The sequence below is a fragment of the Impatiens glandulifera genome, chromosome 1 (genome assembly GCF_907164915.1).
Source record: "Impatiens glandulifera chromosome 1, dImpGla2.1, whole genome shotgun sequence".
Lineage (NCBI taxonomy): Eukaryota > Viridiplantae > Streptophyta > Magnoliopsida > Ericales > Balsaminaceae > Impatiens > Impatiens glandulifera.
In genome coordinates this window covers 56,605,340-56,620,150 of record NC_061862.1, presented here as the reverse complement: position 1 = coordinate 56,620,150, position 14,811 = coordinate 56,605,340, and the positions used below count along the sequence as shown (strand labels likewise).

The 14,811-nt window shown below is 29.1% G+C and overlaps 1 protein-coding gene across 1 annotated transcript; it reads left to right on the top strand.

Moving 5' to 3' along the window:
* The first annotated feature begins 9,919 nt into the window (after nt 1–9,919).
* Nucleotides 9,920–14,587, top strand: LOC124921064 (protein MEI2-like 1). Its single transcript, XM_047461668.1, has 8 exons — nt 9,920–10,149; nt 11,033–11,328; nt 11,664–12,362; nt 12,557–13,160; nt 13,640–13,724; nt 13,797–13,865; nt 13,964–14,143; nt 14,298–14,587. The coding sequence occupies exons 2-8, from the start codon at nt 11,190–11,192 to the stop codon at nt 14,400–14,402; spliced, it is 1,881 nt and encodes a 626-aa protein (XP_047317624.1). The 5' UTR covers nt 9,920–10,149; nt 11,033–11,189; the 3' UTR covers nt 14,403–14,587.
* Nucleotides 14,588–14,811: the final 224 nt, after the last annotated feature.

The following is a 14,811-nucleotide window of genomic DNA, read 5'->3' as shown; positions in this document are numbered from 1 at the left end:
GAAGCAATAACTAGTATGTTTTGAATAAATTAAATAATAAAGAAAGAGTTTCACAATTCATACGGTTCTCTTTTTTATTATTATTATTATAAAATATGGTTTCGGTGCAACAAATTTCGATTAAGGGAATTTAGGAATGATTCATCCCCTTTTATATTGGTCTATTTTAGTAAATATAATTTGTTTGCATCCCTACTAAGTAGACTTTAATTCAATAAATATATATATATATATGCATAATTTAATGTAAAACTGACCTTAAAAAGTAGACTATTATATATTTACAACCATAAAAAAATAGATAATTATGATTACAAAGAAACACTATTCCCAAATAAAATTTATTGGCTCAATGAATTTATGAATCAAGATTCCCACTTTTACTTTGTATAGATTATTAAATGTTTTCAATCATCATTCTTTAAATATAGAATGTAATATATATTTTTAATTGATAAACTTTTTCTCTTAGTTTTATTTTTTAATTCTATAATAGAATATTAAATGCTTCGGATATCGTTTCCTTCATTCATTTGTATTCATTCTAGATTCATGAAATCAATGACTAACAGATTTTTGTTTCAATATATAGTTAGAGAAATGTATATATAATTGACGAAATATTACAAATTTAATTCTTATTTAGAACGTTTTAATTATATTAATATTAATATATATATTTATTAATTTTTAATTTAATAATAAGAGATTGATTTTTAACTTTTTTTATATTTTCTTAAATTATGAAGAAGAATATAATAGACTTACTCAGAAATTGATTTAGGTAGGGGTTCGGGTGAGTTGAAGCTCCACTCTGATTTATTTTTTACAATTAAATTGTGACATTATTTCATAATTTTTTTTTTTAAAATTCAATATAATTCACTATTTTATTTATTCAATTATTAAAAAAAATCTTATATTTATTTATTCGTTTTATCCAAATTTTTTTCATTTTAAATTTAACCTAACTTTTTTTTAAGTACACCTGATTCCATAAGTTTACTAATTAATAACTAACCAAACATTTTTTTTTGTTAGCAAAAGAAACATTAATTTAATATTTATTCGATTAATCAATCTATTCGAATATAAACCGTGATTATGGAGATCAATATATTTGTATACCCAGTCCGGCCAGGTTGCATTGCAACCAATAGCCCCCATTCTTTAGGGTCTCTCAAAATTTTTAAATTTTTAATATATAATATTATTTTCTCTATTATTAATTATATATTATAAAATATTTATTTTACACATATAATATTATAATCTTTTATATTTATTTATTTTTTTTATATTCATTTCCTTATAATATGTTAATTTTTTATCTCCATATTATATATAATAATATATTTTCTTCTCTTTCCATATTATACAATAATATATATTACTTATTTCTCTCTATTATATATAATATAATAATTTTTTCTCTCCCCATTTATATATAATATAATATATTAATTTTTTCTCTCGTAAATGTTTTATTATTTTTTATCCTTAATATTAGGCTCATTTTTTATTTATTCTTATTGTTGCCCTTTTATATCACTAACCCTAATTATATTATTTATATTTTAGCAGGTTTTCATCTTTAATAATTTAATTTTTTTTATCATAAATCTATAATTGTGAAAATAATCTTTGAAGTTATATTTTAATGCATGCTCTTAAATTATTATTTTTTATTTGTTTTTATTCTTATGTCTATCTCCGTAATCACTTCTTATTTTAAAATATTTATTATATTTTTTTTTTCATTATAGAGACATCATACACAATATATGACAGAATGTATTATCTATGATATCATCCGAGAAAAAGAGTGTTTAAAAAGTTTGAGTATAATGATTTAATTGAAAATTTTGCTTCAAAAAATGCAAGGAGGAGTATTTTTGTTGAATTCGAATACTAGTTAATTGATATATATTAATATTAATATTTTTTATATAGATTTTAAAATTTTTTTTATGCTAGTTATTGTTATATATTTAATTTGTATATTTAATATTTTTTATAAAATGTATAATTATTAAACTTATTTTAATTTCATGAGGCCATAAAATTTGAATTTGCATGGCTTCCCAATTCTCGGAACCAGCTTGTAATACTTTTAATTAAAGATTAAATTGAAAAATCAAATAATGCACCTCTAAAAACAAAGATTACTTTGTTAAAATTATATTAAACTTTTGGAAGTTTTCACGGGTTCAATAGATAAGAGGAAAGTATATTAGCACATGATAATAGATGCCGTTTATGAATTAAGTATTATAATTATAATTAAAAAAAAAGAAACAAGAAAGAGAATATTTTAACATAAAATTTATTTAATCTTCTTTATTTTTATTATTATTATAATATTGAATAGGTCTCTCAAAGGGCGTGCAGTGTTATCCAATCCAACTGTTTCGTAGAGTCGTAGAGTACACGCATATCTCAAGTTGTAATATTATATTATAATATTTGTATTATAAATGCGTGCCTTATCTAATTCTGCCAATTTTTTATATTTCTTTACAAATAAGCAATCAATCATATCAATGTTAATTTACAGCTACTTTTATTTATTTATTTTATATTTTTGTTAATTCAGATGAAACTGTTTTACTATTGTTTACGTCATAATGTCCATTTAATTGTGAATTTTGGTTTGAAAAAGTATAAAACTGACTGTTTCAATTTGTTTCAATTTATTCATGGATTCAATTGGGTCTATTCAATGGATGATTTTTTGTTTGTTAGTAAAAAAAATATTACTAACTTATATAATTATACCTAAAATCTTATTTAAAAAAACAAATATCAAATATCTATATTTATTTTTAAAAAATAATTAATTATTATGTTTACTGTAGTTTGATCCTTCCAAATTTATTTATTAAATAACAATTATAAGATTGGTAAATATTGGTGATAATTAGCGAATTAATAAGTTAGCGAGTTGAATAATACTAATATACCTGACATGTTTATTAATTTATATCAAAATTTCTAACATGAACCTAACTTGTTTATTTGTAATTGATCCGAATTTGATAAAATTGATCTATACTCAACTTTAACTCAATCCGATTTATATAATTAATATCACGTATCTCTATTTTATATTAAAATAACATAAATATAAGACTAAACAAAAATAAGCTAAATCACAAATTTACTTAAAAAAACATCCTAAAAAAATATGAATCGAGTGAGTAAGAAAATACAAACAAAAAACTCTACAAAATAAAATTATAAATGGGTTTAAAGTCAAATTCGGGTCAGGTCGACCTGATTCTGTCATGTTTATTAATCAGGTTATACATGTCGTCATATTTTGACCCGAACCAAAAATAAATGACCCTAACTTGATTTTTCCGTGTTTGGTTCGGGTCGTGTTTTCATGTCGGGTCATAAATGGCCGACCCTAGCAAACACGTTAGTTATATATTATAAATTTTAATTATGAATAGTCAGTCAATCAATTGAGTGGTTTAACCGTCACTAAACCGAATAACCGAACCGTTGAGTTCGGTTTAACGATTTTAATAAATTTCAATCATTCGATCTAGTTAATTTTTGGTTAGTTTAGACTTATTCAGTCTGGTTTAGACTATTCTGTTGGTTTACACACTTTGGTCAATTTTACTTATACCGGAACGATAATCTATAACTTTTAGATTCAATATTTTGTGATATTAAGATGACTAGTTCAAAGTTTTATCATGAGGATTTATATTTAACTAATGTTTCCTTCCCAACCAGTTTAGGGTTCGATTGGTATTTAATTGTATATATATATATATATATATATATATATATATATATATATATATGTTTTAATTTGAGAAATAATATGCCACCATAAAATCTAAGCATTAGTCATATTAGGTTCACACATGCATAGGAGAAATTATATTCTTTATCTGATTTTCAATGTATGAAATAACAATCACCACAAAATGATTAAAATTAAAATTTTATAAAACATTTAAAATAATTTAAATATAATATCACTAATAAATTTTTAATGATATAATTGGGTTTTGCCTACTCCAAATCTCCTTGCAATTGTGAAAGGTCTAGAGAAGTGACTCTGCCTTCCCTAAGGTTGTTTCTCTATTTTAAATTAGATCCATATTAGATGTTCATTTATGAATTTAAGGCCTGGTTCTCTTTGGGTTATTTGAAAAACCCATACAAAATCTATTTTCCAATCAATCACTTCTCACCAATCACATCACTCATATCATTAACCAAAATACAAAAATACCCTCTATTTTAAATTATTATTTTTTATTTTATTTATATATATCAATACCCTTTAAGTCTTTTTACCAAAAATAATCATTACTTTCTCAAAATCATCACCCATCATCCAATATTTCTCTCTCTTGGTTTTTTATAAAACCCACAACCGAACAAGGCCTAAGAGTAAAATTCTAATTTAATTGTATAACACAATTTAATTAATACATTATTTATCATTTTAGTTGTACAACTTATCTATGAATTAATTATTTGTGTTCATGAAAACAAATTTGTAGCTTAAAAACAAATTGTTAGGATCGGGGACGCCCTTGGAGGACCGGGGTGTTTCCGGTTTCAGGAAGGGTGGCCGCTTACAACACACACACAACACTTTGGTGATAGTCCGGTTAGAGACTAAAACCGTTCTTAGCACTACACAAGCTGTCACAGACTCTTGAACCGGGTTCAAGGGCGGAAATGTCTATTTCAGTTTGAAGCAACGTATGCGACTTAGATGATGTTTTTAGAAGGAGTCGGTTTTATGGTTAGGTTAAGTAAGTAAGTAATGAAAACGAAAGAAAGAACACGAGACAAGGATTTTTATGAATGTTCGGAGCAAACCCTCCTACGTCACCCCTTCTCCTCAGGTTATGAGAAGGATCTCCACTAACTTTTATAGTTTCAACAACACTGCCGGTCGAGCCCAACTCGCTACTCGCCGGTTACACCAACTCACTCTTTGATGTAATACAATAACTCGACACAACAAGATACAGAAAGCTTCCGGTGTTGACACACCGGTTTGGAATGTAAAAATTTATCTCTCTAACTTATTGCTTCGTTGACTCTCTATTTTCGTTAACTGTGTTAGTAACTACTTTTAAATGAAGACGTTTCATCTTCCTTTTATAGCTGAGAGGAGCCAACGGTCATTTTCTTCTCTCTCCTCTAGATTGGTTGATCATTATCACGCCAGTGCAGAGAGGTTGCTTGCACGCTTCACCTTCCTCAACACTTGGCAGTCATGCAGGCAGCTCTGAGTGTAAGATGACATAATCGGTTTTTCAGATTTGGACACGTGTTGGGCATGCACTTCAGATTGTCAACTTCAGATTAATAAAGCATCATTGCTTTCCTCGCATGCTTCCGATCGGATCTGATCTTCTTTTATTCCTTTGAGACACGTCTATTTCGTCATGTTACGTCACTCTTGAAGTTTGAATTTTCCGATTTTGTCTCTTGTGCAATATGATCTGGCTGGTATGTGAACTTTTGTCTTTGCTGACCGGTCGCTTGAGAGTGTGAAAACCGGCTCCTCTGATCTTTGACTTGATCACTTGGAGCAGGTTTCTTTGAGGTATTTCAGCAACCGGTTTGTGAGGCTCCAGCCGGTTCATATGTTTTGATCTGTAACTGCACATGAAAGTTAACAACTGTTTAGTTTATCTAGCCGTTTCCAAAAATTAACTTTACTTAATTTTTCTATCAATTTCTCCCTTTTTGATTATTTAGAATAAATATTCAAAACTTGTAATGTGTGGCCGGTTTGAAAATTAACTTTCTTAATTTTTCTATCAATTTCTCCCTTTTTGATTATTTAGAATAAATATTCAAAACTTGTAATGTGTGGCTGGTTTGAAAATTAACTTTCTTAATTTTTCTATCAATTTCTCCCTTTTTGATTATTTAGAATAAATATTCAAAACTTGTAATGTGTGGCCGGTTTGAAAATTAACTTTCTTAATTTTTCTATCAATTTCTCCCTTTTTGATTATTTAGAATAAATATTCAAAACTTGTAATGTGTGGCCGGTTTGAAAAACTTGTTTAGCACAAATCATGTTAATTTATTAACATTTCATGTAAAGGTAACATTAAACATATTTTCATCTAAATTTTATATTCAATCCCTTAATCAAATTTGTAGCAATTATAATTGGAACTTGGTCATCGTTGTGAAATATAAAACTTTAACTATTAAGTTCATTTTACATGTTTTTACATTTATTTATAATTATATATATATATATATTAATTATTATAAAACTTATGTTTTTTAAATGTTTTTCGTGTACTTTTCAAAATACGATTGATATAATAATAGTTCGTTAGAATTACATCGCCATATTATTAACAACTAGATATATGCATTAATTTGAAGGTGTGACTCAAAAAAATAAATTAAAAAAATGCATAAGTACATAAATATGAATCACTTAGCACATGTTTTTTTATTCACAATCAAAATCATACCAAGAGATCACTAGTAGATACTAGATAGAGTGTATTGGTAGAACTATTGACAACATGTTCTTCACTATTTGAACTAATCAATGAGGTTCAATCGAACAATAACCTTAATTAGAATGAAAAATTTAAAGTGATATCCGGTTAAAAAAATATATTAAAAAAAAATATCATGTTAACGAGTCTATGTGAGTGAAAATTCGTTTATTTTGAGTTTGAGAAAAAAAATGAACATTCATTTCATATTTTAACATGATATTTGGTCTATACTTTTTCATGTTATTGAAAAAATGAGTAGATTTAGCATGTTTGTTTTTTAAAGATTTAAGTCTAAAGGAAAAAAAATAGGTACTAAGTACTAGGGGTGTCAATTCAGGTGGGTCGGTGGGTTCGAGTCAGGTTGAAGGAGGTGCATTATAACAAAATTTTCAACTCGAACCCGACCCGAACCTGAACCAACCTGAAAACAATAAACCCGAACCCGAGCCCAGACTAACCCGACCAACTCGACTAACCCGAAATAAGCTTGAGCAATATCACGAGTTTTCTGTCTAGAACATTGATTAAGGATATGACGACGAAGATTACCTGTTCCCATGCTACTATCAGCTTTGTATGTAATTCCACATGCTTTACATTTACATCGCAAATCTTCTCCCTCTATTTTAGGAAGCTTATCAAAATACTGCCACCACTTTGATTTTAATGGCCTCTTTCGTTTACCAATACCAGTTTTGGAGGCTTGATCTTGGGAATCAATGCACGTTTCTTTATTTGCATCTAAATTTGTCATAGGTGAACCCTCCACACTATCCTCCTCAAGATCAAGATTAATTTGTGAACTAATTTTATTGTTGGATACTAGCGGAGTTCAAGAGATTAAAAAAGATGAAAATTAGAAAAGGAATGTATATTGAAGAGAAGTGAGAAAGATGGAAGAAAAGGAATGGTGAGAAAGACGGAAGGAAGAAAAGGAATAGAAATTAAGGATATGGGTTAGGTCCGTTAGGGTTAGGGTTTTTTTGTAAGGTAGGCAAGTTATTTTTTTATTAATATATTAGGTGAGTCGGGTTGGGTGGGTGGGTTCGGGTTGATGAGTGACCTGATTTTTTAATTCAGGTCAACCCGGGTTGACCTGAACCCAACCCAATTTTCTTTTTCAGGTTATATTTTGGATCTGACCCGAAATGATTCAAACCCAAAAACCCCCAACCCTAACCCAATATTCTTCGTGTCGACTCGTGTCGGGTTGGCGGATCGAGTTCATTTTTGACACCCCTACTAAGTACAATTTAAATATTCATTTATTATTATTATTATTATTATTATTATTATTATTATTATTATTATTATTATTATCATTTTGATAGATATTCATCTTAAATTATTGAATGAATATTTATTAAGAAAATATTAAATTAAGAAAATTGAATTACAAACTAAATGATTTAAACATAAAAAAAATCAAATAACAGAAATATCAAGATAATAATATATTTTTAAATTAAGATGAATGTTAAGTTGTTGATCCAAGTTTTATTTATGCCTTGTTTATCCCTTTTTTAAGTTAAAATTAAATTGTATAGTTATATAATATGATAAACTATTTTTTTTATGAAATAAAATATTATTTAAGTTTAGAAAATATGATTATAAAATATATATGGCCAATGGTAATACATATCTCCATAGAACTATTCACCCAAAATTTGAAAAAAAATGTTGTTTCTAATGTGTGAATTCAGAACATATATATAGTCACTAAATTTATTCAAAAGATAATTAAATAACAAAGCTTAATTAATTTTGATAATTTTATATAACTCTATTATAATTTTTATATCATTATAAAAAGTATTAAAAAAAATTAAAAATTACATAGTCCATGAATATCTTAACATTTTTTTATAAGTATTCTAAAATACTTACGAAATCCTAACATTCGTGAGTGTGTATATATAAAAATGTTAAAAAATATGTTATAAAATTTAAATGTGTTAAATAATTGATTATTTTTACAAATATTAATGTTAAATTGTTGAATGGATATTTATTTATGTTTTTTTACCAAATCAATTTTTGTGAGGTTAGAGTTGATCTTATAATTTTTTAAATATTTTTATAAAGTAAAATTGTTAATATTGAAAGCATTAAATAAAATAATAATAATAATTTCAAGGATTGTAATAATTAAAAAGTTAAATTACAGACTATCTGTATTTATATAATTATATTGACCGAAATCTACATTAGTTGCTTTAACATTCTTTTATATATATATATAATAATAAATTGGTTTCTTCTTTGGCCATAACATATTTTTTAATTTATAATAAAAAAACGTTATTATTATTATTAATTATGTATGGATTATTTTTTATAAAAGTGGATAGGCTGTAAAGTCTATTTTTTTTTTATTATTTCCATTTTTTAAATAATAATTTGTATGAATTATTTATTGATTTTAAGATAAATTATATATACATTGTACTTATTCTTTTAGATTGCATTTTAAAAAACAAATTATTGCACCCTCTATATTTCATTAACAAAAACTTTAAATATATTTTGAGAGTTAAATAATTATATATATATATATATTTAATTAAAAAAATTAATATCTCTGTAACTATAGTTCTCTTAACACGTCTTTTTAATAAAAATTAAATTATGATATTTAATATATTAGATAAAAAAATTTATCACTTGTACCTATAATAATTAAAAATACAATTTTAAAATAAAATTGTCGACATTATTATCAATAATTTCCATTATTTTGAATTTTCTTTACTTATTAAATATTTGATATAATTTAATATTATTTACACAGTTCATTAAATTATAACCCTAACTATGTGATCTAACTAAATTGTTAGGTCTAAATTAAGTAATACATTGGTTGACTTCATCTGTTTTATTTAATAATATTGTGAATATATTTAATTTAAAAATGAAAGTGAATTTTGAATTAAAATATATAAATATCAACCAAAAACACTTTAAATTGTTTTGTTTTAAATTAAAGTATTTATCACTTTTTTATCCCTTACCCAACTAAATTAATTACTTTCTTAAAAGTTAACATAAAATAAGAAAGAGAATATTCTTTTTTTCTATATGTGCCAATTATTTTTAAATTAATTGAAAAAAAAAAAAAGAAACGCTGGAAGAAAGTGGCGAGCTTAAAGAGAGGAACGACCCTCACGCATTTCATGTGATGTTTCCTTTCCGTTATTCCGTAACGGAATTTGTTTAACGTCCGTTAAATACCGTGTCTGAAACGCGTGATGGTTATGCAAAAGGTGGCGCGTGGCGCGTGGTGATATTAAGAAGGTAGAAGCCGTTTTAAATGCGAAAACTTCAAAACCCAGACTAAGCGGGCAAAGTGCCTGCGTCTTTTACTTCACTTTTGTCCTTTTTATCTCTCAAAGAAGAAGAAGAAGAAGAAGAAGAAGAACTACCTACCTTCCTTTATCACTTTCTCTCTCTACAGGAACTCGCCGGAATCTGCACCGGAAACTTCCATTTATTCCGGCGATGGTGACTGATCATGAGCTCGTTAAAGCTGAAGCGACAGATGATCTCTGTGTTTACGGATTTTTCTTCTGAAAACTGACTACACATACATGCCAAACAGCTTTGAAGACGTTCACGGAACATTCAGGTAATTCATATTCAGTTTCTTCATCATTTTGTTCTTTGATTCTCCTTACGGAAAAACAAATATCGAAGATATTCACTGTTGGATCGAATTCTTGAGCTTCGAGATGATTCTACTGCAAGTTCAACTCTCAACTTTTCTGTTTACAGGCTTGTATTCGCGGTGCATCTTCTATTGGATGCACCAAAATGTATTTATCTCGATTTTTTTCTTTTCTGTACGCGAGGATAACGAAGAGATTTCGTTTCTCTTCATTGTTGATTGAACAGGGAAATGAGTAAAACAAATGATGAAAATTCAATTTATTCAGTATATTAATTACTCAGTAAATCCTAATTTATTATAGCTTAGCAGTTTCTAACAAAAAAAATTCCTATTACAAGTTTATGATGCGTGATCATGGCATGTTTATGATCAGGATTTGGATTTGGATTTTAACATATAGAAAGCTAGCACCTTCCTTTCAAAAATAACTATTCCGGCATTATGTGATTGTGTGTTAAAGAAGGAACTGAAATTCTCTCCGTTTTTGTCCTCTGCATTATGGTGGTCTTTCTAAGTTTCATCTACATTTAACTGAACATTCAATTTTGCTTCTCTAACCTGGAGGATAATCATAGGGGTTTGGTTTTCAATTGTAAGACAATCCTTTTTGTTATATTCTTTGCCAGATATTTATGGCATTTTGTTCCTGTTGCGATGCATGAACAATCCATCTTTTTTTTAACCAGTGTCTTGATGCTTATTTCCAGAATTTTCCTTTTATGATTCATCAGACCATCCATATATATAATGTTAGTTTTACCTCTCTTGCTGATTACAGCTTATAATTTCAGAATTGAGAGACCAATCTTATGGAGTTTGATTACATGGATTTATTTTGTAGGAAAACAAATAGGAGGTTCACATGCATTGCTGCATGGCAGTTGTGACATTACCCAAGATAGAATTTCTTCAGTAAGTACATCAAAAGCAGAGCCTGCCAAAAGCTCATGATTGAAAAAGGACCACAAAAATAAGCCTTGGTCTCAGAACTACTATAGATGAAACTTAGAAGGGAAGACTGTACATTTTCTGAGGACATGTCATCACCTATAAAAAGAAACATAAGCAGTACATCTGAGTCATTATTCCAAATGAGTCCGAGCTCATCCTCACAGCCCATAACTTTTGGCAGAAAATGTAAGATAATTTACGTACTTATCTTAAAAGTTGACATCTTTATTTTGATTACTTCGCTGAACAATATCAAATCACTAATCACGTTGAGAGTTTCCCTCCTTGCATATCTTTGCTTGAATTTTAAAAAAGTGTTCAACAGATCAATGCATACTTGTTGTAATCATTTTAATAAGTTGAGGGTAATTTAAACATTCTTCCAAGGAGATTATGAGCCTGCAGTTTCTCTAGACTATTTACAATTGCAAGTTTCGTGTAAAATTTCCTATTAGTGTGTAATGCAGTTCAAATCTTTCTCAATTGATTGACCATAACTATTGTCAATATGTTCCCTGCAGTGGGATTATGGACAAATAATATTATGATCCATGAGTCAGTTGATACATCTAGCCCTGAGGATGGTGAGGGGCATTTGGCAAATGCAGAAACAGTTGAGGTGCAAGCCCTGCAGAATCTCCTTCCAGATGAAGATGACCTCTTTTCTGGAATGATTGATGAAATGGTATATAATGGTAATGAAGTTGACGACTTTGATGATTTTGATTTATTTGGTAACTGTGGTGGGATGGAACTTGAAGTAGATAAACTTTCTTTGTCTCCGAATTCAAGTGGAAGAGTTCTCAATGGTCTGGAGACGTGTACCGGTTCACTTGAAAATAGATCAATTCACTTCTTGCATTCTGCTAGATATATGTCTGAGGTTGGATTGAACAAATATCAGACAAGTGGAAGAAGCATTTCTACCACTGAGAGCACACTGGCCTCTCCTGTAAGAACGCCTTCTTTTGGCACTTGCATTGGTCTTCCTGAGGGAAACCACTCTCTGGATCAACTCGGTAATCAATGTCCACCACGATTACATCCCTTTTCGGTCCCTGATTCTTGTATTGGAATTGGTTTCATGAATTCACACACGACCTCAGATACTGTAATAGACATGGCAGGAAAAATTGCTGTCAATAATTTCATAACAGAGAGCGGTAATCATCCACGTGTGATGGCTTCTACAAACCAGGATATCGAATTTCATACAAGAGGTGCGTGTAACTAGTATCCACAATTTCTTAGTTCCTTATAATGAATTCTTAGAAGTTTTGTTCTCTTTTGGTCACCATTAGACTACATAATCTGACTTGCATGTCTTTAGTTAGATCATTTTGTTATGGATAGGGAATTTTGTCCATTATTCATCAATGTGGCTTCTCATGAGACATTTATTTTTTCCATGTAGTTCCTGGTCTCATAAGAAATGGAAACTGTCTTGCTAGTGAGCAATATCAGGCGGACACCAATTTATATTGGAACAACCATTCTACACCACTGGTGTGGCCTAATTCTTCATCTGGCTATCCACAACTGACTGGACATCCTGGAATGCCAATTGGTAACCTCAACAAAGTCTCACATCCACACTATCCATGTGTTGGATCAGCACCTTCTGCTAGCTGGTCCTTGTTGGACAGGAAAAACGCCCATAAACCAGAATTTCCCCAATCATTAAGTTTTTGCTCGAATTCTTTTGGAAATGGTCTCATCAATCACCCATCATTACATTTGTTGGGAAGAGATTCTGGTGGAAAATGTAGTGATCTGTCTACTACTAATGCTTGGTGCAATCCCCATCTGATAAGTCATAATTTTTCCAACACAACTGGAATTAGTTCGGTGCCTAACTCATTCAGTTCACCCCCCAAATGCGTGAAAAACCTGTCACAGAGGAGAAGTCACGGTGGTTTTCCTCAGGCTGATATCAAGCAATTTGAGCTTGACATTGACCGTGTTTTGCATGGGGAAGACTACCGAACAACATTGATGATAAAGAACATACCAAATAAGTATGTGATGAACTCTCTTGACTCTTCATTTCTTGTTATGGTCATGATTTTTTTTTTTCTCTCCAGATCTTCTAGGCCCTATTTTCCTTTCTCATACTCCTTCTGGTACATGACCTCCTTTTTCTTGGGATGAAAACAAACAACACCTTACTATTGTGTTATTTACTTTTTTATCTATACATTAAATTGATACAAAAATAATCTTTGTTCAGTGTTCTGTTAGTTGGTTAGCATTTTTGGGATTTCAATCACCCATATCCTAGTTATAATATCTCGGGCCTTGTTTGATCTAGGGTTATTTGAATAATAATCAAGTGGGTATATTCAAATAATCTTGTTAGACATAAGTTATAGAAAATCAGGTCGATGATTTGAATGCTGCGGTGGTTATTTGAAATTAATCTCTGGCACCATAACGACCTTGTCCAATTCGGGAACTATTGTATTTACCTTGAATTCTAACAATTACAATTTTGTAGGTACACTTCTAAAATGCTGCTAGATGTCATTGATGAACAGTGTCAAGGAAAATATGATTTTATATATTTGCCCATTGATTTCAAGGTTAGTAAATATTTTTGTACATTCCATTTTGAATCACTTCAACTATTATTTATGCAAAATTTCCTTTTACAGAACAACTGCAATGTGGGCTATGCATTTATCAACCTCATTGATCCACTTCACATTATTCCTTTCTACAAGGTTTGTCCATTCCCCACTTCTTCTTATTTCTCAATTAAAATCTCCTCATCTTTGGTGAAATATCTTCCTTTCATTAATCTCTTCATATTTCTTCTTAGGCATTCAATGGTCGAAAATGGGACAAATTTAATAGTGAAAAGATGGTTGCCCTTGCATATGCCCGGATTCAAGGAAAAACTGCTCTTATTGGCCATTTTCAGAACTCGAGTTTGATGAATGAGGATAAACGTTGTCGTCCTATCCTCTTCTGTACAAATGGTCCAAATGCTGGTGAACAGGTATATATGAAACATCATTTTTCAGCTTGATGAATGATCTATGTTTTGGGAAAAGACAAAATCATATTTTAGTAAGGCCTTTCTTGTTTTGCTTAAATCAAAATTTTCTATTTTCATAAGATAGACATATTGAATAGAGATTTTGTTTTTGTAGGAGGCATTTCCATCGAGGGCTAGTGGTAGGGGAAAAAGTGGTAAAGCAAGGAGCAGTTTCATGGAAGAAAATGAGAATAGGCAGCAGCAGGCTATAGTCCATTAAAACTAAAGGATGTATTGTTAATTAAAAAACAAACTCTTCTACTACTACTTTAAGGAAGCCCTAATTTTGCAAGTAATTTGAATTTTCTTCACTAACAACTTATGGAAAAGTTGGTCAAACTTTCTAGAACATATTTTGTTGCCTACAAATTTTGTCTTATTGCTTATGTAAACACTTATGTTCTGTTCTAATTTTGGTATGCCTTATGCAGGGTCAAGTTTTATGTTTGTACATTTTTTTACTTTTATATGGCAATGACAAGTTGCTAACCATCAAACTAATTTGAACCTTGAACCATTATAAGGACCAAATTTGAATAGAAATATAGAAACATTAGCCCAATATTTAGATATTATACATGAGATCTATTGAGTCAGATATAAAATTTATTCAAATAATTGAAAAATAT